At 38.8% G+C, this 27,309-nt stretch overlaps 1 protein-coding gene across 3 annotated transcripts in view; it reads left to right on the top strand.

Annotated features, from left to right (window-relative positions):
- Window positions 1–26,999, top strand: part of gdap2 (ganglioside induced differentiation associated protein 2) — a 32,797-nt gene extending 5,798 nt beyond the window's left edge. For 2 of the 3 annotated variants that reach the window (XM_067515372.1, XM_067515371.1), the window contains exons 3-14: window positions 404–543; window positions 984–1,137; window positions 2,002–2,090; window positions 2,757–2,833; window positions 4,038–4,197; window positions 6,162–6,312; window positions 6,937–7,013; window positions 8,325–8,401; window positions 8,992–9,131; window positions 16,340–16,394; window positions 18,233–18,376; window positions 22,360–26,999. In XM_067515372.1, the coding sequence (XP_067371473.1) occupies window positions 404–543; window positions 984–1,137; window positions 2,002–2,090; window positions 2,757–2,833; window positions 4,038–4,197; window positions 6,162–6,312; window positions 6,937–7,013; window positions 8,325–8,401; window positions 8,992–9,131; window positions 16,340–16,394; window positions 18,233–18,376; window positions 22,360–22,401 (1,306 nt within the window). In that variant the 3' untranslated portion in view covers window positions 22,402–26,999. Of the gene's footprint in view, window positions 1–403; window positions 544–983; window positions 1,138–2,001; window positions 2,091–2,756; window positions 2,834–4,037; window positions 4,198–6,161; window positions 6,313–6,936; window positions 7,014–8,324; window positions 8,402–8,991; window positions 10,786–16,339; window positions 16,395–18,232; window positions 18,377–22,359 lie in introns of those variants that run through there. The other variant, XR_010915153.1, reaches the window with a different exon arrangement.
- The last annotated feature ends 310 nt before the right edge of the window (window positions 27,000–27,309 follow it).

Here is a 27,309-nt window from a genome sequence, read left to right as displayed (position 1 = left end):
ACTGAGGCAACAATATAAGCTTTAGCTAAATGCTGTATATTCAGGTTTGTTTAAATATAGATGCACATGGGTATCTGTGTATTTACCCAGTCAGAGTTACATTCTCTGTTTGGGGGTAAGATCACACTTTATTCAAGCCTTGGCGCTGGGGATTCACTGCAGTAAATATTGGAGTAGAAATACAATATTATTACCTCTGACAACAAATACTGGAGAAATATTCAATAACATAAATTGAGAAATGACACCAGCAGCAAGATGCAGCATAATAATAATTAATAAAAAAATATAGATTTGTAACCAGAAAGCATATGCATTTTTGTATACATATTCTCTAAGGTGTTTATTCACTTGTATACGTTTAAAGTTATAATAGGAGTTATTCTTTTGCTTTTCCTAATAGCACTGGGGACGTCGCCCTGCTGAACTGCACTGCCATCGTAAATACCAGTAACGAATCGCTAAATGACAAGAACCCTGTGTCTGACAGTATTCATCAACTGGCAGGACCCGAGTTGCGAGAGGACCTGCTCAAACTCAAAGGTACAGTTGAAGGCACAAACTGTAAAGATGATCTGACTCCCAAAAGAAATGTAATTTGAGTCTGGAGGCAGAAAATAAAAAATGTCAGTAAGAGAACACAAATAATTCACAGACAAGACCCAATTCATGATGCTTAGCTGAATCTAAACAAGAAAAATCTCTAGTACAAACTGTCTTGAGACATGAATACATTAGACCTCAAAGGAAAACAAAATTCTAGCTGCCATAACTCCCAATGCCAATTTGAAAAAACTGTAAAGTACAGAGTTTATTGGTTTGCAGATGCAGCAGTTGTACGAGCTGGAACCCAAAAACATTGTTCAGTTCTGGCTTAGCCGCCTTTTTTTGTTTGCATAATCGTTTTATTATTGTATTTATTTATTTTTTCTCTATTTCACGGTGAATATATCATCGGTTTTATTTATTTTGTTTGTGTGCAGCATGTCGAACGGGGGAGGCAAAGCTGACCAAAGGGTTTAACCTGGCGGCGCGGTTCATCATCCATACTGTTGGACCAAAATACAAATCCAAATACAGGACGGCAGCAGAAAGCTCACTGTATAGCTGCTACAGGAACATCATGCAGCTGGCTGTGTAAGAACCATCAAATCACTGTCTGTTAACAGTAATCAAAGGCATGTAAACGCACAGCACTTCTCACTGCTCATTCAAACTGTTCATCTGGCAAAACACAGTGTTATAGAAGTGACGCGAAACCCAGTTACAGGAAGAGTTGAGCTGTCGAGAAAGATTTCAGACCGTTTTCAGATTTCTACTGTTTTCTTCTTCCTCTTTGATAGGTTAGAAAAACCATAGCTATCATCAAAATGTAGTTTAGTTTGCACCCGTCAGGCACAAATAATCTCAAAAATGCATTTCATAGACTCCAAGAATAAACTGTTTAATAACAGTGGTGAAAAGCTACATTTGTCTTTGTGAGTAATAGTGAAACCTACTGTAGATAATATACGTTAACTTGTCATTTATAACTGTAAATACAGTGTAAAAAAATGCAGCATTTGCACATTTTTTCTGCCTCAGACAAAACATTAAAATGTTGTCATTGTCAAAATTTAACCATTTTTACCACTTTATGATACTGCGAATTTCTCCAACTAGATTTTTTGTTAGTCTCTTACTAATTATTGTTATATTCGAGCAGGTAGACCAGTTAAAACGTGTAGTGTGAGTTACCACATTCTACAAAATTAGTAAAGAGTCTGCCTGATTTAGGTGTGGACTTCGAACTGTTGCAGGTAAATTGTGATTTTTAATTTGAGACTTCTTAAGGAAGGGCATCCAGCATAAAAACACATGCTAAATCAACGTGAGGAACATGTTCCGCCCTGGAGACCCCTGAAGGAATAAGCCGAAAGCCGCCGAGAAACTTTTACACTGTTTCTGTAGTTCCGGTGTGTATTGTAAATGAAGTCTGATATGTGGTTTTTGTCACCATAGTGAGCAGTCGATGACATCTGTTGGCTTCTGTGTGGTGACCACGACCAAAAGAGGTTACCCACTGGAAGACTCTACACACATTGCTTTCAGTAAGTCACACACCGGGATGTACAGGTGTGTAGTTCAGATTGTGTTTCGTAATAAACCTTTGACACATACACAGTTCCATACCTGCCTGGAAAATGAGTAATAGCATTGCACTTAGGTTCAGTCCCACAGAAAACACAGGACAGTTATTTAGGACAGTTAGGCATGAATTTAATCATAACGCACACTGTGATTCTTTATGTATGACTGGCAGTTTGAATGAAATGTCTAGTTAAGTGCACAGAATAGGATCTGATAGGCTCATGATCTGATGATGGAAATTGCCAAAACAGGCATGTTTCAGATCCACTAACTCAAACCACATGAACAGTATATTCACTAGATATATCGGAGCTGCTTCCTCAAGAAGTTTCACCTCTTTGTAGAACTGTCTGAGAGTGTAGCTTCCAAACTTAGTTTAGTCAGCCCCATCTGCACAAGAAGTGAACTTTTGGAGGTAACATTTATTGGAGGTCTTTACCACTTATTGCAGGACTGCTTGTTTTTCTTATCTCTGAGGATACAATGCTACTCTAAAGCTCTGGTTGTATGTTTGTGATGAGAGTGAATGTGGTACCCATCATGTGTGTCCCATTTATTTAGGGAAAAAAAAGCTGTGTTTTATATAGTGAAAAACAAAAATGTGTTTTGTGCTCCTGTGTTTTTAGGAACAGTACGAAGGTTCTTGGAGCAACACGGAAACAGCATTGAGGCAGTAGTGTTTGCAGTGTCAGACACTGAGGAGGTTTGTGTGACTTTACTTTGTCAGGGCCCATGTATTTCCACTGCAAGGTCCCACTATGTGGAAACTGCAACAAGAGTAAAAATCAACTTGAAAGCAATTCACCAAGCAACTTGCAGTGAGTAAAGGTAATTTCGCTAAGCCCCCCCCACCCTCCAACATGCCAATAAAACTTCATTAATGTCACGGTAATGATGTTGCTCAAAAAGTCCAGACAAGTGTCAACTGCATTTACCTCTTTTTAAATGTAATGTAAGGTTGGCTGGTTTATGGCAAAGATGAAAAGTTCTGGCTCTTAATAAGAAACATTTCAGCCTTTTAACACTGAGCCATACCATTTTCTTGATTGGTGCAAATAAAAGGAAATAACAGAAAAAAGCTATGTCAAACTGAACCTGACCAGACATTATGCAGACCAGCTAAATGTGAGAACACAAATACCAGAATGAGTTGGATTGGACATTAAACAGGCAGCCCTAAAAGCTCCGATTGAGCCTATTTGTGAATACAAAGTCGTTGTCAGGCGAGTTTACAGCGAGCGAGTGGGAGGATTAAGGATGTTTCCATCTTGTCGCTGGCAGAAAGCCAGAAGAATAAAAAACCTCCCGTGGTAAAGAAAAAGGCAGCAACAAAAAAGTCTTATCTTCTTTTGGTAAGAACATACACTGTCAGACCAATTAAAAAAAAAAAAAGAGGAACTTGGTGATGCTTTGATATGTAAACACTGATTTCTGTTGCCTAGTGTCATGTCCTGCCTCCTGCTGCGTTTGCCAGGTGCCACCCCTCAATTACAGTAACTCCTTTTGTAGCGATGCTCCTGCTGTGTGGTACATGTGTGAGATTCTCTGGATACTTTCAGGAGTTCATGAGAGACTGGAATATAGTTGTGGAAAGAATGACAAATGAGGTTGAGAAGTTCAAACCATCCTTCCTTTTTCTTATTCACACAGTTTTTCTATGAGAACAGACTCCTTACTGGACTGAGTTCTAGAAAGTACTGGGAAATTGTTGTACAAGGGATTTCAGACGTGGTTCAACTCTCCGAAGTGTAATGTCACTTTTAAGCCAATGGGAAAACGTTTTGCACAGTGTTTCACTGCATCCTCTTATTTAAAGTCAGGATCTCTTATGCTGTTATTCTGTGTAACATGACTGTCTATGTTTTGACCAAAAAAAAGAAAATAAGGAAACCTTTGTTTTTTTCCAGCTGGTCTACAGAAAGTTACTGCCTCTGTACTACCCTCGCTCTGAGCAGGAGGAGAAGGCATGTCTGCCGCTCATCCCAGCTGACATTGGCAACTCTCAGGGTGAACCTGTCGTCCCAGAGAGACAGATCCGCATTGCAGAGAAACCAGGCAGCTTGGAAGGTACACAACCTTCTATTGTGCTCGACTTTTATGTCAACGGTCTATTTGTATTTAAGCTTGGCCTGTCTGTGAGCCACTCAGAGGACATGGAAACATAGGGTAGCAGAATATTCTGTGACTGGGTCGGTGGAACATCTGGCTCAGAAAGCAAAGCCGTGCATGGTCCTGGTGTAACCATGTACTCTGCAGTATCATCTACATATTCCAAAGAGATGCATGTAATATTTATTTGTTTTCCTAGAAATGTGTGTAATCTGCCACATTAAATAACAAGAACGGTATCACTGGGCATCTTTGATTTTAATTTAAAAAGAAATGCATGTATATTATATAGATAGGATATGAACTAAAGTGCAGATGCTGTAGTTGTAGGGCAAGTAATTCACCTTTTAATGAGTTCAAAAATATCAAACAAAAGTTGATTTTTTTCTTTTTTTGGTTTGTTTTAAGAAAAATTATTTAAATGTATTAAGTAACTCAAAGAATATTTTATCTGTTAAAATTTAGGAACCAATGCGGGAACGGAGATGTCTGTCAGTCAGCATTGTCCTCTGCTAATTTAGTGAAGACACTGTGGGATTTCTTTCTTGTTGTTGTGTGGTTGATGTTCCACTAGTGGAAGCAGTGTGTTAAATTTGCAATGAAGCCGTCCTCTCGATCCTTCAAAGAAGGAAAACCAAAAAGAATTTCAGCAGTCCAGTTTCTCTAAAGACTAGTCTCCATCAGGGGTATAGGAGGACTTCCATTCAGTCTTGGAGTCAAACAGTGCTGACTGACCCACTAATGTAGGGGGGTCAGGGAAAGAAGGTAAACTGCTGTTGGCAGCAAATGCCCTCATTAAATGCTAGTACTGAAAACTTTCACAATACCATTATTTCAGAGCACTTGGCTGCAGCCTGTTGGCTAAACAGTGTTTTATTGGCACATTTGCTTTTTAAATTTTCTCTTCATCTTGTGCCAAACTGCCAACTTGGCCGGACTGTCCAAACTTCAGATCAAGCTAGTGATTCGTGTTTTAGGAAGGAGCTGCTCATTTATTCACATACCGTAGATTTGGACTAGGCAAAGTTCAGTCCACAGTCAACCCATAGAAATTAGCCTAGAACAAATAGACCTTACTTTGACTTGTCCTGAACCTTATAGTCCCCACTCAGACATGGCCAGCACTTGACTGTATGCACAGCAGTTGGTTTGGGGGCGTAGAAGATTAATCTGCAAAGACTTTATTGGCAGCTCGACTCCAAACTCCCATACAGGCCTTATATCCTCACATTAATCTTGATCTGTCCTTTTCACATTTGTTTAAATGTTATTTTTTTAAGAGTATTATGACATCAGCCCATGTGTTAACAAGTGCTTGTGGTTTTTGGGGGAAGCCTGTTGTTTCTGTTGACTTCAAGTCTATTGTAAGCTGGCAAGATGCTTTGAAGAGATGAGATGTGGCTTTAGGTTGCTGATTGAATAGCAAGCAGGCTGCCTGCAAGTGAAACCCAATAACAGGCTTATGTATACACACAGACAGACACCTATGCCCATTTGGATGAAGATAAAATGTGCAAACATTCGAACACATTACATATGGTCCTGGAATGAAGGAGCAAAGAAACAAATTTGTGCCTTAGCCTAAAGTCTGGCAGCGAAGTACATCACCTTTTTCACAAAGTCAACTAAAATATGTGTGGCTTGCTAAATTATATTCTGTAAAATAAAATAAACATTGGCACAGTAATAAGTAATGCACACTCATGCATATGTAGTAATCAGATTACCCTTGGAAAAAGTGAACAGTAGGTCTTTTAAAGGGGAAAAAAAAACTATCATGTTAAAAGTCAGAATGTAGCCAGATGCTGAATTATTTACTATTCTGTAAAAAATGTGAAAGAGAGAGTAAAGGAAATGATTGATGCTAGTGAAGTGAATGTTGATAACCAGTTACTGTCTTTTTTTGTGTTTATTTTGTGTAGATGATTCTGAACAGGAGAGTCTGGAGTCAGACCTGGGGCAGGTAGGGACTCACGCCTTTGCACGAATGGAGGGTGATGTGGACAAACAGCGGAAATTGATTCTACAGGGCCAGATTTCCGAGGCAACCATGCAAAAACAACACCAGAGGAAGTAAGTGTCTTAAAAAATAAAAATAAAAAATCTTATAAAAAAAAACACAAACTTGTCCGTGGTAAAGTAGAGCTATGATCAGCTCAGTCATGTCACATTTATTAGCAACATTAGCAATTTAGTAGCAACACTATCATTGGAAACATTGCTCTGTAATCAGTAGTAGACAGTTCAGGCAGGGTCACAACGTGGCAGGACTGTGAAGGGCATAACATACCAGAAAAGATCCAGCCACGGTGGGAGCATTTTGGTGAAAATTGCAGTAAAGATTTTACAAATTAAAGCTGAAAGCAGAAAAAAAAATAGGCCACCAGAAATGTATTTTATGGTTTTTAAAAATCTTGAGCAGAACTTTCTTTTCTCGATGAATTTGCAATTATACTTTGAAAAAATCTTTATTGCTCTTAGACCTATGAAAGGATTGAATAAATAACTATGTATTCCTCTAAGTAATGCCAGAGTCACACACTAAGCTACCAAATGAAAGTGGTTTATGTATTTTCGGTTATTTCATAAGTAGTAAGGTAAAGTTTTTTTAAATTTCTTTTAACTCAGATGCAAGTCCAGTGTGTACTACATACTGTTGCCATGTAAAGATGAATTTCTGTGAATTCCCTCCTGCAGTTACAACCGCTGGCTGTGTCAAGCGAGAGCAGAGGATCTATCAGACATCGCTGCACTGAAAGCCCTGTATCAAACTGGTAAGCCTTGCTGTGTAAGAGCGAGGGAAAGAGAGATGTCACTGCTGTCATGTCAAATGAAATGAGAACCAAGAGGATATTTAGATTTTACATTTTGTGCGTGAGGCTTCCCCCAAATTACTTCTTTATCTCATTAAACATGGCGAGTACAGTACTCATCTCAGTTGTTGCTGGGTGCAATTTGGTCTTATTACCAGTAGGAGACAGTCTTGTTATACAGGGTCCTAAAACAGTTTGCTGGGAAATGTTTAAATCAGTCTCCCAACTAGCTAAAACTCCCAGCCTCTTTTTGATTACAATATTTAATTAGAATACATACTAAACATAATGGTCATGTTACAGGAATGTAAGGATCCTAAATAAAAAGTAGACACAGTAACTTGGATACAATGAGCACAGAGAATTAAATATAACATTGTTAAATCAAAACACAGATCTCGTAAAGATTTCTAATGCACCAAAGGATACAAACACAAAATGATAAACATTTATACTGAAAACTTCTCAGACCTTTCCATGTAATGTCACTTACTTTGTGGGCACATTGTGATTTGGCAGTTCACCCATTAAACTTTCTAAACTTGTGCAGAGTTGCACAGCTGCGATTACTATTTTTGAGTACACACAGCAATATTTGAAATATTGAGTGGTCATTTCACATTTGGATAAAATCTACATCTGCTAAACGCCTAAATGTAAATATTGTTGCAGTGTAATTAGTGTTGCAACTAACAGCTGCGCAATTTTCAGATAATAATGATTATAATAATAGCAATTTGTCCGCCAGGGTGTAATCTCCATTAATTTCCATTCCCATGTTCTTTCTATTATCTAAATCCGGTATATTTGTAATTATTTCAATTATTGGTTGAAATGTATTTCGTCTAACAAACAGGCCAGAACTCAGGCACACTCAATAGACAAATAACTGCAATACAAGATTAAATGTAATACATTTACCACAATACAAGATTAAATATAATACATTTTCAGATCAGTCATCAGTGAATGTATTAACTATTTAAGTTCTGAAACCCTTCCCACTTAACACATCTATCAATCTTTGAATTGAGCAAAAGGACAAAAGCTGAACTACACAAAGTCAGATTGCATCAGCTATCGAAGACGATCTCACAGTAACACCCTCTTTGTTGAGATGGCTTAGAGAGTTTTTTGCTATTTTTGTGCTAAAAAGGTTCAGCAATTGATGCTTGTCAAGCTTGAAGTATCAAAGCGTGATCATCAGTCATGGTTCATCTGCCTTTATTTGTCTACATTTTAATACTGAGCATGTGTTGTGTGTGTCCCCAGGTGTGGATATGTGTGGCAGGACCGTAATGGTTGTGGTTGGACGAAATATTCCAGTCACCCTCATTGACCTTGAAAAGGTAAAAAAAAAATAAAATTTACTCCAAAATAAGATGCATTTATTTATTTTTACAGCAGGTCCAAGTTGATTTCCTCAGTGTGTCAGCACACATTCCTGGCTGTACTGGTTGCTCTCAGTTTCAGCCATTTTGTGTGTTTCTATTTATGTGCTATCTGTATTCACATGTGCTTGCAACTGCATGCACACTGCGGATGGATTTCATTTGCGTGCACATATGTTAGGTTCTGTGTTAATGTGCATGTAATTTTTGCATATTGATGCAAATCTACTTTTATGCAATACACATGTGAATGTTTGTCATCTTAACCTCATTTTTAATATTTAAATGTTCAAAAAAAAAACAATTTTGTCACTGAATAAAGTAAATATTTTATAACAATGCATATATGTATGTGTTCTGTATTCATCTAAAGGTGTTGCATAAATATGAGAATATTTTATGTTTTTGGACCTAAAAAGTTGCCAAAGTGAGCAAACCTACTATTACATCAAGTCAAAGTGAATTCACACAAACGTTTTTAACTGTACTAATAAATGAAACGCCATGGACAAAATGCACACTGATTTTGTCTGTGTTTGTGTTTGCAGGCTCTACTGTACTTCATCCATGTGATGGATCACATCACAGTGAAGGAGTATGTGATGGTTTACTTCCACACACTGACTGGCGAGCACAACCACCTCGACTCCAACTTCTTGAAAAACCTCTACGACATTGTAGACCTCAAGTCAGTCTGATATTTTTACACGTGTGAGGTGTTGAACACCGCCCATTTAACTCATGCAGGTTAAATTAGGTACATTAGATATGACCTTATTTCCCTTTGTTTCACTCCGTCCTGTCTCAGCTTTGCCTCATGCGTCTGCCACACCCAATCACACATCCGTTATTGCTTCAGCTTTCTTATTGCTTCAGCTTTCTGTACTATACACTGGTCAGCAACATTAAACCAGCATGGGTCCTCTGACCAGTCATTAGTTTCACAACCCTATATGCATCAAGATTCACCAGCGTGTGGTAAGTACTGCCCACTGCAAACTGGGAACACCCCCACAAGATCTTCTTTTGGAAACTCTGTCATCTTGCCGTCGCAATTAGAACGTTGTCAAATTTGCTCATATCCTGGTGCAGGCCATTTTTCCTGCTTTCAACACGTCAACCCCAAACACTTTTCGCTTTTTACCTAATATATGCCGTTTCTTGACAGGTGCCATTGTAATGAGCTAATGTATTTTGCTTAACCTGTCAGTGGTTTTATTGTTGTGGATGATGGATGGATGTTCTGGGTTTGCAGAAGAATTGACATCATGGCATGGCCAGCCAAATCCTTGGTCTCTAGAAGTCATAACCACAACCACCAGGGGTTTTCTAAAGAAATAATATAAAAATTCTTATAAAATTCATCCAGATAGAACAAAGGTCTGACGAAGCTTTGGCAGTTCCTTGGTTGTTTTATTGTTTGTGTTTTTTAAAATAACACTACATCTGGCCAGATGCAAAATCTTAAAAAAAACAAATCGCAAAATGTGAATTCTTTCTTGGCCCCTCACTGTCAAATACATAGTTGGATACGATAATGTTTGCAAATTGCCACATGTTCAGCAAGGCTTTGCTTTTATTTGGCCCTCATTTGGCTCCCATTTGGTGCTTCTCTGACACCCTTGACTTTTGCACATGCATTGAAGTTCAGATGTATTGTTCATGCTACAATATGACACCGCCAAGGTTACAGTGTTTAGACTTTGGGGAAAAAAAGAGCTGTGAAATATTTTTGTTTCATTGTGGCTTTTGGAAATCTGGCGCCCATGTTTGGAACAGGAAACCCAAACTTGGAGTGAGTATCGGCTGTGACTCTGCCTTAATCATAGCGTTAAACGTTTTAAAGTCCTTGTTCTAAACTTGCTCTGAATTACATTAATTTATATGAATTTAAAGCATATGCATTTGAAGAATGCACCTTATGAGTCACCTCTTGACATCTCTACATAAACATGTTGGATAGAAACTACAGACACACTAGCCCCCTCCATATTTCCTACTGCTCATCAAAATAAGTATAGAGACGAGAATTTATCCTTTAAATGTCAGCATTGATGTATTAAACATCTAACGGATTCAGTCCATGCATGAGACCTGGATCAAAATCAGTGAATCTGTTGGTAAACTTGAAAGATGATGCACATACACACATGCATTATCATATCAACTAATCTACACATTGAGTCAGATGTTGTTTCCTGTCTCAATACCAGTCTCCCACTGCATCTTTTTGCAGTCTGCTGTGAGGTTTGGCATGGATGAATATCTTCATCATGCTAAATAGGAGCTTCATCTTCCAAAAGAAAACCAGTGTCTATTACAGCTCAACCCCATCATCACACGTATGTATTATCTTAAGAGTGATGCTTATGCTTTGCAACCTTCATGGATTCAATGATGGTTGTATGCAGCCATGTAGAGTTTGTAACAAACGCGTTCATGGATAAGGGGCCTCTGAGGTTTTAGAAGCTATCCAGCAAGAAACACAACTGTAAGACAGACAGACCCCCAAGTTATGGTTATTGGTAAGAGAAAATGGTGAGTTATACCACAAGCCAGTTCAAGTTTAACTGAGGCACAGTGCACACAGTCTGTTCGGCGCAGAGAATCTGGTGTGTCATCCTCAAAATATTATCACAGTTCAGTTAGCTTTAAAAAAAACAGAAGTCCTTTGTCAGAATGGTTCAGCAATAAATCAGATGTAAATGTAATATCCATAATTTGCAAGTTGCGTCAGAAGATCTACCAACAAAGGCTGGAAATGTGAATTCAGTTTGTTCCACCACCTCAAGCACAGACCAGTATAAGGAAGAAATCATGGCAGATATTAGAACAACAGTGACAAACTCTCTTTATTCAGAAGGATTTTGTTTGCTAGTGAATATGTTTCATGAACTGCAGTGAAGAAAACATTTAACATTCAGATTTTTACAGTCCAATAACATTTACATAGTTTAGTATTAAAATGATCGAATGGTACACTAATGTGACTTGTGGCCCAAATGATATTTTTAAGTAGTTTTCAAATCATCTTTTATATCATTACCGAAAAAATACCTCCAGAATGCTGTAGTTTAAATCACTCGTACCCACCCCTAGCAGAAAAATATAATCAGCATTTGATCTATTCAATTTGTTTAGCTTTAATAAAGCGGTTTAGATCTTAACTTGGCTTTTGTACAACTTAAACTTTGGCCTTTTGTTGAAAATAGAATGCTGTAGCTTTAAAAACACAAATAAGGTTTTTTGTATGGTACCTTTCATCATCAACAGAACGGTTTTACCACACAATACTGTGTTAAAACAGTTAAAACTGTGTAAAGCTTAAACCACAGCACTCTTGTCTCTGTACCTTCTAGTAACAGCTGAATAAGCTTCCTGTGTCAGTGGGAAATGCCACTGAGTCATTTTGCACCCTTGATGCCCTATATTCTTCTATTAACCATTTCCTGAGTGGTTTCACCAGACGTTTTTTAAAACAAAGATTGCATGTGGGAAATCTTGATCTATTAAAGCATCTGCTATCGGCTTGATGGTACAACAAAAACAATAGCTTTGACATACAGCCAGCTATGAATGAAACCACCCTCATTCAGCTTCCCCATTCATCCGAACAGGAAAACCCCATTCAGTCCTAAAAATGAACTGACGGTTTCAGCACACTTTGCTGATTCATCCCATAAAGTGCTCAGCTGTGGGTTTAATGCGTATTATCTTTAAATGTTATTTAAAGTCTCTCTTTGGCTCGTTAACTCTTATTTAAAGAAGGTGGGCTGTGCAGGTGGGCCTTGCGTACAAAGGTAATATCAGTTTGTTGCCTATCTGGAGACAGGTCAGGGTGCTTATGCTGACCCGTGTCCGCTGCCAAAAGCATCTAAAGTCGGCAAATGAGCATCAGTACTGGACCGTGGAGCAATGAAAGAAGGGAGCCTGCTCCGGGGACTCATGTGGATGGCTGGTTGTGTGTGTGCGGCACTTACCTGGACAAGGGAGGCCACTAGGATCGACCATGGGAAGAAGGCAAGCCAGTCAAGGGAGTGTGATGCTTTGAGCATGAATGGCTTGAGGAAAACAACAATAGGTTCATGGTGGGAACTTGACCTCCAAATCCTGCAGATCTCGGTCTCTCAGATCTCAAGCATCTGTGGAATGTGCTGAGAGACATGCCCGGAGGCCTCACCTCACAACTAACAGGACTTTGGGGATCTGCTTCTGACAGCTTGGTGCAAGATACCACAGCATACCTTCAGCGGTCTAGTAAATTCACGCCTCAGTGGGTCAGGCAGCAAAACTGTAACTGTACTATTTCTGTAGAACCCCAAATAAAAATACAAACACTACAAACACAAACAATTGGGGCCATGATATCAGGGACCCTCAGTGGAAATCAAACCCTTTTTCTGCTCCTGCGGCCTTTATTCTACTCTCCGTGGCATGAAACACAAAATTTTTGTTTTAGATTTGGGCATTTGGGGAATCACAGAATCACATTTGATACAAGTGAAACTTTTATTTGGAAATGTTACTTGTGGTTTACTTTGATGCTCGAACCTTTCTCAGGATGTGTGACTAATATTGAAGCTTTCTTTTTCCCCTGTATTTTTACTTCTCAAGCAGTCACTGCCCTTTGGCTTAGTGAGGTAACTACTAAACCCAGCCTGGCACATCCAGCACATTCAACCAATTCCAGCTATTGATTGGCTACAGATGCATTTTGGCTCCAGACAACTTAACTAGCAGACTAAAGTCAATCATGAGCATAAAAAGTTTCCAAAACTGTCTGGCTGAGCGGACCACAACAGGAGTCTCACATCATGGTTTAGTATTTCTGAGTGCCTCCTCTGTTAGTTTGTCAACTAACAGATCAGGTTCCTCCCTGCCATGCCCAACTGTTCAGTATTATTCGAACAGATGCAGCTTTACCCAGCCAACGTAAACTGGTATATTTGACAGGATTTTTTCAGCTACAACATGGGAAAAAGTGCCAAGTCTCAACTTGTGGAAATAACTGCTGATATTGTGTGTTTAGTCATCAGTGACTCTGCTGGGGTTGCATTGAAGTCTTGGACAGTGACTCCTAAGTAGTAGAAAGGATTGGTGGCTCCTGTCTTTATAGAGGCAAGACTTTGCATCAGTTAATCTACGCTTAGCTGCTTTATACTAGTTTATTAAACTGGGAATTGTATTCATGCTTTTTGGCAATTTTCTTACTTTTCTTACTTCACTGGTCTGTGACCTTCAGCACACACAGCTGAGGTTAAAATGGTTGAGATGAGGGTCAGCACCTCTTGCTCTGAGTTCATAATAGTGCCGGATAATTGTGGATTGCTCCCTGCTGCACAAACAAAGCTGTTTCAATTGTTTTGAAGTCCTTTTCATGAGTGTTCTTAGGATGTGTGAGACTGACAGGCTGCGATGACTGTTTAAAAGCGGTCTGGTGAAGCTCTCATGCGATCTTGAAGACAAGAGACTAAAATTAGTTTTTTTTTAAGCAAGTTCTTTCAGCACATCATTAAGGACTGGCTTAGGACTTTGGCCGTGGTGGGACTGACATCTGCTCTGTTCTGCTCTGTGCAGCATAGTTAACGCAGCTGTAACAGCTCACTGTTGTTTAATGTAGTTAGAATATTAGAAAGCATTTCTACAGAACGCAGATGATGATTGACAATTGTAAAGAAGTACAAATTTGACAGTGTGATCCGTGGGAGGATTAAGTAAAACTTGCTATTAGCCATAATTTCTGTTGGTGGAACATTGTGACGTAATCGTGGCACAGCAAGAAAAGTCAGGAAAACTGCATTATCACTGGTTTGGAGGTCAGTGCATTGTGTAGTGTTTGACATTTCTACATTTTAACGCGATGAAAGACAGAAGACGTTGTCATCACAGCATAATGTTGCCAGGTTAAAAACGCCCTCTCCAGTTGACAAAGCCATCTGTTGGAAAATGAATAAAAGTACTTTGAACTGGAATTGGATAAACTTGCATGGGTTGTATTAAAATGAAATCATGCACGAAGGTTTGATTAAATGCAGTACAAAATATTTTTTTTCTTTAGCTCTGCATCAGAGTAGCATCTTAGAGGTTCGTCAGTGTTCAGCCAGTTGATCAAGGACAGTTGACAAGCCAAGTAAATGTTCACTTGCATCAGAGTTTAAATGTTTTCTCTACTCACTCCCTACTTGGTGCACCACCTGTATGCTCTAGTATTTTCTCTAAAATATGTCCTTAGCAGTGGCCATACCTTTTTTTTTTATAACAATACATTTTTCTAAATGTGCTTTGTGCTTTTTCAAATGAATGTATGTGTATCCAAATCAGGGATCTTCTCAATTTGCTGAATTATCTTGATAAAGCTGCCCAGCAATGTCTTTGTCCATCTTTTAATGCTTTCAGACCTCTCCAAACCCCGTTCATTCTGAGGACACGGATCTCTAAAAGACGGTTTATTTAAAAATTTGTTTCATCTTAAAAGAATGTTTAATAACTTCCTAAAACATTTGCGCACTGTAATTTTTCACAGCTGCTACCCAAATCGGGACTGGTGCATTTTCACTGGAGCATTTTCACAGCCGTTCATTTGACTGAGACACACTAAATACTGTAAAGACAGGGGATGACCCCACCTACAATTTAGAGATGGCATGGTAAAAAGTAATAACATAGGACATATAAAAGACATCCAGTGTACTAATAAGTAATTTTCTCATCATAGCAACTAAGTAGGAAAACGATAACGGGATAGGAAAATGCACAGCCCGGATTGTTTTCTTTGGAAGTATAATGATTTCAATTGGTGATGTCACTATATGTAGCTTGTGACTTATTCATATGATGAAGACTGTCTTAGACAAAATGAATTTTTAAAAAAAGTTGTTTTCTTTTTTTTGTTTTTTTTTAAATTTATTATGTTTTCAGCTTGTCTGGCTAGCAGGCCAGCCAATTTCAGGAAGGCCTTGATTTAATTTCTTCCAATTTGTCACCAGTGTCCACTTGGACTTGAGGATAAACTGAATAGATATTATTCAGTGTAAAAAATTATGTCTGTCCAATTCTCAGTAATGCAATTTCTTAAACCTCTAGAGGGGGTTTCATTACATCTCGCACAAGCATCCATTTGAACTCACTGATCTGAGTGCATGTCTGGACAGATGTGCACTCCACTGGTTGGTGGAGGTTTACCACTGCTAGTTTTGTCCTGCACTTAAATCAAACGGCAACGTCAGCAACGTTTCCTGACAGTGCCCACATTCATGGTATTGAAGGCAGCAGTGGCTCACTCATGGGTTCTTAATATTTAACAGTTGAAGCTCTGACACAGCATCTGTGTTTGGCTTCAAAATGTAAGCATCAGTTCATTGTTGGGTGTGGTGGTCTTGTTAAAATTGATAAGGCAATAAGGAAAATATCCTTCATGTTCAGGTTCTGGTAATTCTTGTGTGGTGATTGGAGGGAGAGTAATTGCACAATTAGCACAACAATGTTTTACGATGAGTGGTCATCGTAAAACATCTTAGAAAAAAGGATTTTGCACAAAGTAAAAGTCAAACTTCGCATATTATTTGCACCTCTCTGTTTATATGTACTCCAGGCTATTAAATAAAGATCTACTTTACAGACGCAATCATGAGTAGTTAATCGACAAGAACATTGGCCTTAAGCCGTCTCCACTGCACCTGTGTAGTTGCTGTACTGCCTTAGAAACTTAAGAGTTTGTGTGTGTCTCTAATAAATGTTTCAATAACCTGATTGTAAATATGATTTTTTTTTTCTATTAGAGGCTTAAATCCATCTCACTTCATTTGTGTCATTGTTCCATTTTTTATATATATTTAAGAAATAAAGAGCCACTGTCATTAAATTTCTTGCTTAACACGTCTGTTTCACTTTTTGCAGGTTTAAGAAGAATTTAAAAGCCTTCTACTTTGTACATCCAACATTTCGTTCCAAGGTAAGATTGTGTCTTGGTACGTATTAAGTTTACTGATATTTGCAGAGTCAGCAGAACTTGTATCTAAGCCCAGAACTTGTCACTATGAACATTTGTCATGTAAATGTTAAACATTTTTAATTTACTACTACATTGTCATAGTAGTGTGCAAAACTGTTTTCAGCCACTATAAGTAAATATTTTACCGTGATTTTCATTTTTGTCCCCATATCTCACACTGTTTTCCTTTACTTGCATTGCAGTATTTTTTCCTTAGTGTCTATACATACAAATATCAACCCTGTACAATTTACCTGCATTCCCTAGATGAGGTATTATTTAAATTAAAAAAAAAAATAAAATAAATACCTTCATGATTCTCCCTCATCTAGATGTGAAAATAAAACCCTAGATATATTATTTTAATAGCAATAGCAAAAAGGTATTGTGCTGCCCGGGCAGAAATATGCGCTAAGTACTTTTTTTATTACAGTTGAACTCAGAATTTTCATACATTTATAAACATTCAGCTGTTTGCAATGAACCAATTAAACAGAACGATTTGAATGACTCAACGCAGTTAATTTTACCAGTGGTTTATCCAAAGTCAACACAAAATGCAACTTTTAATGAGTGCTGCAGTCTTAAAATTATTCATCCCCTTCATTACAAGCGCCTTCAGTACTTAGTAGAGCACCTTTTTGCATTTTTGACTTGCTGCAAATGTGATTTAAAGCCAGACAACAGCGTCTAGCAGCGTTCCTGAGGAATATCAGCCCATTCCTCTAAGCAATGGCCTCTGGTTCACTTATATTCTTGGGTTTACATACTGCAACCTCCTTCAAATACTATTGAAGGAGGTTGCAGCATTTCTTCAAGTCAGGTGACTGCGACAACCTCTCTAGATTATTCCAGGACTTCTTCTGTAAGCAGACTTTGGTGGGCTTTGAGGTATGCTTGGAAATATTGTGCTGTTCCGCAGCTTCAGCTTCCTCACAGACAGCATAACATTTTTTGACTTTTTGACTCTGACCTTTCTTGTGCTTTTCAGTCAGTAGTGATACAAGTTCTGCAATAGAAAACATTTTTTTTTATTATGCGCCTCACTGTGGAAACTAAAACCTCAGTGCCCTTTACCACCAAGTCTTGCTGCAGGTTTTTTTCAGTCACTCGAGGGTTTTTCTCCACCAGCCTCCTCAGAAATCTGGTTGGACTCTCTGATATCTAACTTTTTCTGCCATGTCCAGGTAGTGCAGACACTATTCCTTTAACTTTGAACTTAAGACCTATGCTTCCAATACTTTTCTAGAAACCTTCAGTGCCGTCGCTATCTTTATGTATCCTTATCCTTGTATCTGATAGGATAAGTGTACTTTTTCGGGTATTGGATGTGTTCTACCTTAACCACACCTGGTGCTAATAATAAAGCCCTTGATTAGTTGCGGGCTACTTGAGACAATACCTGATTTACAAATACGTGCTCTTATCAGGGATTCTGTTCAGGGGCAGAATCATTTTGAGACTGCAGTCGTCATTAAAAGTAGCATTTTGTGCTGACTTTAGAGGAGCCACTTGTAACATTAGCTGTGATGAGCTATTTAAATTGTCTTTGTTTGATGTGTTCACTGCAAACAGCTGAAAGCTTGTAGAATTTGGCGATCGAATACCTGGAACTACAGTTCGTTTCTCTCCAATTACTACATTTCTCCTTTGGCATTAAAGTGTCATTAGACCTCATTTGGTTGCTTGCTTTAGAATTATACTTTTTCTAACATCAAATCTAGATCAATCTAGCTCCTGTCTTCAACTGAAGTTCACATGTTTGTTAACTATTTCCTCTCTTTATTCACTCCATCCAGGCCTCAACATGGTTTTTTACCACCTTCAGCGTGTCAGGGATAAAGGACAAGGTGCGTTACCTGGACAACCTGCAGCAGCTCTTCACCTGCATCAAACCTGAGCAGATAGACATACCTCCGTTTGTCCTTGAGTATGATGCACGGGTAAGTGTTGGAACACGCTCTTTAACAATCTTCTTAAATCGTTTCAGATCCCTCAGATTCTACTGTGGTGTCATAAAACCTGGTTTAATTTTACGATCTCCATTTTGGTTTATCCCCCACTTTTAGTCAAAGCATTGACCTTTTATTTTAATGACAAATTGTAAATTTCAGGACTTCTGGACCTTTCAGATACTGCGTGTGCACTGAAACATGTGTTTGTCTGCTACTTCCCTTTGATATTTCTGCTCAGTCTCGAGGTTGCAGATAGCAAGAGACCCAAGCCTGCGATTTGAGTTACATATGGTGTAGCTTCACATGCGCTTGCTGGCATATTGTATTTTAATGGAAACCTAACCTCTCACTGCCTCTGCGTCCTCACATGCCAAACATAAACACCTCATATCTGTTTATCAGCTGGTAACAAAGTCAGAAAAAACACCAAGATTATTCATTTGGTGTTTCTTGGCATTCTGCTACAAACCACATAAAGTCATTAGCAATCAGTTAGAGACTTGTGTATTGTGTGTACATGTGTTCATTTATAGAAATTATTCTGATGAATCATTTAGTCTGCAAACTCTCTAAAATTGACGTTGTCCAGGATGCTCTGTGTTGACCTCTTCTCTTTGAAATTTGTAGTCTGATGAGAATATAATTCTGTAAAGTCATGGAAATGAATGGCTTTGATTGAACAAGGCCTTAGTGCTGTGTGAAGACCTAATTCTGTAGCTGAACAATCAGGAACACGCCTGTGACTGTTCTGAATTCATCAGCAGTTTAGGAAAGAAATGTGTCAGAGAAGGACATGAGAAGGGCTGGTTTTTACATCTAGTATTTTAGATGCAAGCCAGTGGTCATATCAACAGTCACTGAAATTTGTATATTGCCTTTCAGGTGGTTTGTAGTTTCTGTTGGATGATGAAAACTATAAGTTTGCAATTTAACTTACTAAATCTTGGATGTGAATTGATATTCATTCCATTTGAGCAGTAACCTTTAGCTCATTTTATGTTTTGGATTCTTCAGTGCGGATTTACACAACCTTGCATGAAATTGCTGAATGTGATGACAAGGGAATGCACAGGTTGTGATGCCAGGGTAGCTCAACAAAAGTGAAAATGACTCAGTTGGAACAACATACACCATCAAGTAAAATGAGCTTGTCCGGTGCATTGCAGGTACTTCATACTGGGAAGAACAGACCTGTCTCATTCTAGCCTATTTGAAATCTGCTTTACTTGGACGCCAACCGAGACCAATGAGCAAATCCACAGTTTTTGGCTCCATGTTCTTCAGGATAACATGCAAGTTTTATTCAATAGAAGAACTTGTTGCCCTGAATCTTTTTTTTGGTTTGTTTGGTTTTTTTTTGAAAAATGCACCTGTTTGGACATGTAAGGACAGTTTTATGTCATCATAAATACACTAGAGTGGTTAGGATGTGGTGTAACATTCATGGTCATTTGTAATATGGCAGGAACCCAGTGTGTAAAAATATATATACCACCACCACTTAACACTTAATGTCACGTAAGGATAATAAATACAGAAATTAAAAAGTTATTCACAACTCGCAGGTGGCATTGTAAGTGTTGTAGTTGTATATTGCTTAATCTCTGTCTCTGCAAACTTGAGATGTTACATTTATTTCTCGTTTCATTCGTGTTTTCTCAGGCTTCGTCCAGTTGTCAGGAATTTTCAGTCTTTTGCAGGAAAACAAACTATCAGTATGTGAAAACAGTGGGCTGTAAAGAATAGTATGGTCCATTTCCCCCTATACAGCACTGCAGCCAGCAAATGAACTGAGCAACAAGAGTCACAGCAACACCAGTGAATTTCTAATACCCAGAAATAGTCCGTTCTGCTGGTGCAAAGGAAATAATGATTCCTCTTGTTCGGTGAAAATGAAGCCTGACACTACATTGGGCGTGCAGTGTGTAATGTGACCATTTTAAAGTGGCTGTAATTAGTAGTTTTTAAGAACAATGTATTATAGAGCTGGATAGTGAGTTCCAGCTCATTGTTTAGCTTTCTGGCCTGAAACCTTAGTGTTCTGGTTCACTCTTGCTGCTCCCACAGTGTCGTATTCATGCCACTGTGTGCTACCTGTCGAGCATTAAACGGCTAACACACAGACTTAAACACAAGCCGATGAACATTTAGCAGCTCTAAACTGTCTCCCACGTGTTTTCAGGAGACCAAAAAAAAAAAGGTCAAAGCTTCTAAAGGCACAAAAGGCTCAGCTGTATGCTGAGGCTTTGAACACCCAGCTTACACAAGCCCCCCCCCCCCGAACAGTGGTGTCTCAATATGATCTAGTACGTCATCAGTGACGTTGATAAGTAGTGTGAGAGAATCACAGGCGAGCTTGAGTTACCTCTGTGCCCGGCGAAAACAACTTTCCAGGAAAGCAAGTATAGGTTTAATGGAAGGGTTTTAAATAAATAAATACTGAAGAGAGTACAAGCAAAATACATAACCGTGTCTGTCTTTCTTTCTTATCGCTGTTAGCCGGTGTGTTGCTTTACAAAAGCATAGGAGAAGAAATCAAACATTATGAATTATTATGCAGACAGGTCCAGATGAAATTAAATATGCTGATTAGAACCGTTTCTTTGGCACCTGTAATCCTTTGTATTTCATTCACAACTGACCATAAGGGACCCTGCATTACTTTTGTCCATTGTTATGATGAGTTGCAGGCTATTTATGGCTTGAGTTTGCCAGAAGTTAAGGAAATTGTTTCATTACACCACTGCAATAAGCAATCTGAAATTCTGTGTTGATACACAGTTGCACACCTGCCAGAATTATGCATTCATATCCAGACCTTGTAATTTGAGTCCAGCTGATTGACGACACTGAGTGAGTCACCTCCCTCAAAGTTGACAACCACAAATGAATTATCAACCTGCAGGGGCCGAATTATGTCACTGCTGTGCTGTTTTTGTCACTAGCTGGTCCAGAGGGTGACTGCACCCTTTCCTAAAGGGACTTGCTGTTGATGTTGTTACTATAAATTCAGAAATGAACACAACTACAGAGGCTTATACACTCAGTGATGTACCAGTTTAAGTAAAGCACTAATACAGACATCAAACGCAGATTCTATTCCCCCCAAAGTCTCCAACATTTAGTTTTGTTAAACTGTGCTGCAGTGTGTGGCACTGTTGAATAGTAACATTTTATTTTGCAGGTGTCTACATGTTTTTGTAAACCCCATATATATCAATGAGAGTAGGCTGAGGAGCACAAACATAGCTCTGAAAGGCCCATAAAGTTGAAATAACACACCCTTGTTGTGGATGCCGTCTGCCTTTAATGCAAACTCAAAACTTCGTCCACCCTGTCGTGTTGGTACATGAGTTGAGCAGCACTAATTCTGGAAAACAAAATGTCATGGTGTCATGCTGCTCTGAGTTTCTCCTTCACACAAATACTGTTTTCATTCTTTTAATTAATGCCAGTTGTGTTCACTTGGTAATTTTTCAATTTTGTATTTCTGTAAGTCAAACTCTTCATTTAATCTGTGTTTCACATTGAAACCCAGCATCTGTCTCACAGTCTTGCTAATTTATTTTTGCAAGAAATACTAAGTTGTTTTAACTTGGTCATTCTCAAAAACACGCTCTTCTTGGTGAAGTTAAAAAAACAAAACAGCATTGTGTTAAAAAGACAAACCCAAAACAGCGAATGCGTGAGTATAACTGAACTGTTGTAATGATGCCAATAGTGCTGTGAAATTGTAACATCATGATGTACTATACAAGTTATTCCACTGTTTTTCTTACCCAGCTGTGTAATGATTGGCCTCGGCCAAGTTATTATTTAAATTACACTGATTTGAGAAAATATAATTACAAACTGTAAAACTTTGCCTGCCTTGGCCGCTATTGAACTTTAGTTTACTGCATTATGATGTAATTGTAGCTGTTGTGATCTGTGCCTTCACGTCTGTCCTTCGCTTTGTTTCTCCATCTCAGGTGAATGGACCCTACCATCGCTCCCAGTCCTCTGGTCTGTGACAGGACACCAATCACACCCTTCTGCCAGGGGGACAATGTGACAATGCTTCGTCAAATGGCGTCCATATATGGACACCATGTGGACTAGACTCCTAACCTCCTTTTTAAGGCTCCGAACCCTAGTTTAGGAAACTCTCCTTTTGTTCTGTCCCCGCCAAATAAAAGGACAAAATTAACCGTCACAGCCTACGTTTAGCAGCATGTGACCTAGTGAGTGGTCATTGTCACTCACCACTGACTATTTGTGGATCTGGTATGGTTCCTGGATTATGCCTTACATCCCAAAATATGAAGCATTACGTGAAGCCCAACAGTTGGTCAAAGCCTTTTCCACCATGTGGTCATATCCGATGTCCTCATCCATCTCTCACAATATTGTTCTCAAATGCTGGAGGATGACATCTGTCTGGATTTCCACACCATTTCATTCTGTACCAGAGCTATGCTGGACTACAGAAAGTCTGGAGGAAGTAAAGACTAATGCTGCGTCTCTCATTTGAAAGTTGGAAATGCCCACCTGGTGCTTCGCAATAAACCAGTGTTTTCCTGCAGTCATACTCGGAAATCCCACACAAGGTAAAAAAAAAAAAAAAAGCCTGTTGTTTGGTTTTCTTCCTTTGATGAACAGAGACATTGTGTGACATCATGTGCTACGTCTGACATCCTGTTTGCTAACTAGGTACTGTAGTAGCCCCAGGTTGTGTGTCTCATTTATTCCTTTTGAGTCACAGTGCCAAACTAGAAAGCTTTACATTTTGATGTTATCCAAATCCTTAGTGTTGCGACTACACATCCAAAATCTAAAGGCATTCTCCGAATTTTCAGACTCTTCTAGCTCTCCAGATTCAAAAATAATCTGGTTCATTCGTGGAAAATCATTGGTTATGACAAATTTCAGGGCTGTCTCCTTCAAAGGCTCCATTTTAGGACCAGTTGAATGACATTGTTGCCATAAGGCTGTGCCGTTTTAATAGGCTACTTTAAACGCAGCCTCCTTTCCCTCTGGCAACAATGGCTCCATTGGGTGGATCCTTTACGGTATAACATATCAAAATTCTTTGCACGCTCGTGCTAAGAAGAGAAAAGGGCGGATGCTGAGCCCAAACAGTACAGTGATACAAAAACCAAGATGCTTTCAAACCTCAAATCTTCGCAAAAAGTGTAACAAAAAGCCAGGATTTTATTGGTCGTATCTTCGAAGATTGTGGCACATGAATCGACACAGCTCATCTCTTTTCCATAGAAGCAAACATGGCGACAGGAAATTAGACATTCAACAGAGGAAGATTGTCATTAAAATTTTTTCTGCATACTTATCTATAATTTTATGCAGCTGTAATCATCGCCATTATTTTCAGACATAATTGCCAACTGCTGGCAGCCCTGTGTTCAAGCAAATGAGACATCATTTCTTGTTGCCATCTTTGTTGTTGTGGAGAAGAAATTGTGACACCTGGGGAAAACGGACGTTTCGGGAAGTCTAGACTATTCCTGAATCCATTATACGGATTTGGGAAATACCTACCTGTTAAACTACCCTAAAGAATTAGAAATGGTTAGTACAAACTTCCTGTGTCCTCTGGACAATTACTCCTGTAACTGGAATGTGGGTAATATATGAGGCACAAGGTGGGGCTAGGTTGGTAGCATAATACTTCATCACAAAGTTATGTTTAGTCATTCTAATTCCACTGGTGTGAATATAGAACAAGGAGACAGTAAGCTTAAGATAAAGACTGTAAGCAAGGGGGAACTAATTCTCCAACACTTCCAGTGTACACAAGCAATATAGGTGCATTTTCTAACCTTTGAAAAGAGCCAGGCTCACTGCAGCTTTATATTTAAACCCACGGAAATGAGACTCGCATCTGTCCTCTTTCCTAAGTCTTAGCAGGAAAGTAAATTCCTGTTCCTTTGTGCTTTAAATCCACAGGATGTCAGATTCGTACAGTAACACTCAGAATGGGTTTTATATTAGTTGTCTGAGAGGCAGCAGGGCAAATGCACTCAGTTAGCACCTAGTAAGAACTCGTGCAGTCTAACAGTCATGTAATATCCTCTGCTGTGAAAGTGATTACGTACAGTATAGTTTTAGTACAGCTGTTTCAAAGAGCTGGTAATTTAATTGCATGGTCATTTTGCAGGCTGTGGATTGTGTTACTACTGAGAACTGCGATATTCAGAGGTGTCCATGTTGTTTAGCCTCACTAATATACAGGGTTATAAACCCATACAATTCAATCAAGACACTGAAGCTCTGACAGCCCATTCCCCTCCCCAGCTGTGCAGTGCCGGTCCAAGACCGGTAGAAATTGGGGAGGGTTGCGTCAGGAAGGGCATCCGGTGTAAAAACTGCCAAATCAACATGCGGACAATGATCCTCTCACGGGATAAACCGAAAGGACAATAGAAAACCAATTCAATACCGACACATTTTCCAAAATGACCAGTTGAATCAACACCTCTGAAAACTATTTCAACAATAATGACACTTTCCTGACTGACGCATCAGTGTATTAGCACCCAAACAGTGAATCACCAGAAAAGCCAGTATGCAGTTCAGTCCCCATCTCATTAACATTATAGATATATGAAACATTCAGTGGTTCACAAAAGGGAGAATTTTTCGATGTCACCGGTGGCTCTGGGAACTTCCAGTTTGATTTTCTTGAGACTTCAGATTAAATCAGTGAAAATAGCAGTTATTATCACAAGGTTGTAAGTGAGAAGGTTTTCATCTGTGCTACGTTTTGTCAAGCTGCAGCAGCCTTTACTAAATCTGCTGAGGGTCTCTTTCTGTGTGCAGAAGCATTGTACAACAAAAGTCTGTTCCTACCGACCCTGGATTTGCAATTGCAAATACGTTTTTGTGGGAAACTCTGAAGCTGAATGACAACACAAAGGGAAAAGCACAAATACGTTGACACAGACAGAAAGTAGTAGGTTTGATTATGGTCTGAAGAAGCATGTCACTGTCTTCACAAACACGTTTTATGTGCTTTTAAGCCAAACCTCAATCTTTCACCAACGTTAACCAAAGTGCTTTTGCAGCCTAAACCCAACCAGACTCGAGTCTGAACTATGCTGTATATGTTTGTCAGCCACATCCTTGCTGCTCACTTTCCCTTAGTAAATGCAGTGCATTCATTTGAGATGAATGTTGACTGTGGCCATAAATCCTCCATGTTCCACACCAAAATATAATCATGTTTAGTTGCATAGAAGCTTGAAGTGTTAGACTGGTTGTTCCCACTTTACTAAAATTGTCTTACAGGTCTACATGTTGTCCTGTGGCTAGTTTTCAGCTTCGCTGCTTCCTCTAAAATTCAGACTGTGGTCACTTTAGGGAGTTTACTTAAAAAAAGGAGAACTGCTGTTTTTTTTTTGTTTGTTTTTTTTTTTTACCATTCTTACTCTTGCATAATGAACATTGGAGCTTGACCTTTCTAAGCCTCAACGTCTTTCAAAATGTTTTGCTTCTCATTCACTTATTTCCTATTTTATTTGCAGTGCTAGCTCCGCTTTACTTGGTGTCTCATAATTAACTCATGTTATCAGATGAGCGGGTTTACTGTGTCATGCAATTGCAATTCAAATGTACGAAACGAACCTTCCTGTCTAAATCTTTAAGCAGTCATAGCTGTCCACATCTCTCTGGTACGACAAGACGCAACACTAACACGATCTACATGGACTGTTTGAGGGATTTCACCTGCACATACAGTAGTCGTCTTCACCCAGTCCTGTCAGCTGTGTTTGCACACAGGACTCTGCACATTGTGAAATAATAATAAACACTTCTCATAGCTCGTCGTCAGATGTTCTCCATGTTCGAATACTCAGATAACTCGCACAACACTAGCCTCCAGTACAGTACAGGTCTCATAGTTTACCTTATGTAGGCTCCTCTAACGGGGGGGATTTGCCATGTCAGTTACCTTCAACAACCTGTTGAAGAAGTGCAAGCAATCGAAAAGAAGTAGAACAACTTGAATGAACTGTTAAATGTCTCTAAATCTTATTTTTCTAAAACAAACGAAAGAGGAAAAGACATCCAGCATGCTGCGATGATTCAGAGTCCGATTGCAGTGAATTGTTTTGCCTGCACTGACAAATTTCCCTCGTGCTTTTAGAAAATAATGAAATATGTCTTTTAATTTACTTCTGGAGTGTTAATCTGATCTGAAGCCCCTTTTCTGCCTGTGACTTCAGATGCCAGATTTATTCCAAGTCTTGATGTTATTGTTAAAACTGTGATTGTGTCAGAATGTATTTAAATGAGCCAAACATTGACTTCCTGGTGATGTACTTTTTTTTTTTTTGAATGGGGTTTGGTTTGGTTGTCCACAGGTTCTAAGACATTTTGGAAAAGTGTGTTGACGCTGCCTGCACTGTTAATTTGCTTAAATTGTGTTTTGTTTTTTACTTTACACTCTGGTCAAAGCGATTTTGTAAAAGTGTTTAGTTTCGTTATTGATGAATGAAGGCTCTGATCGTCCTTTTAGAAAGGAGCTGGTTGTGTTGTGAATTGGTTTTAATTTGGGGATCAAGAATGAAGCGAAGACAATAAAGCTCATGTTGTATGTATCTTTCCTACAGTTGAAGCCTTGTTTTTACATTATTTTTTAATTAAATAGGTCCAAGCTGCAGAGAGGATCATTTCTCTGGTTTGTTGGGTTTTTTTTTACTGACATTTAGAAAAGCTTTATTTTACAGGTTACAGTCCTCATTTAATCTTTGCATTATACACACATCAAGTTCAACTTTACCTGCAGCAATTGGACTTAAGTGATATTTTCAAAACACGAATTCCTCAGTGAGATGATGCTAACAGCAACGAGAAGTAACATGCTTTTGTGTTTACAAAAGATGTCATCTGACTGCATTCTTGGAACATAGCTTTCAGGA

Source organism: Channa argus, chromosome 9, assembly GCF_033026475.1.
Source record: "Channa argus isolate prfri chromosome 9, Channa argus male v1.0, whole genome shotgun sequence".
Taxonomy (NCBI): Eukaryota; Metazoa; Chordata; class Actinopteri; order Anabantiformes; family Channidae; genus Channa; species Channa argus.
This window is presented reverse-complemented; position numbering and strand designations above follow the sequence as displayed.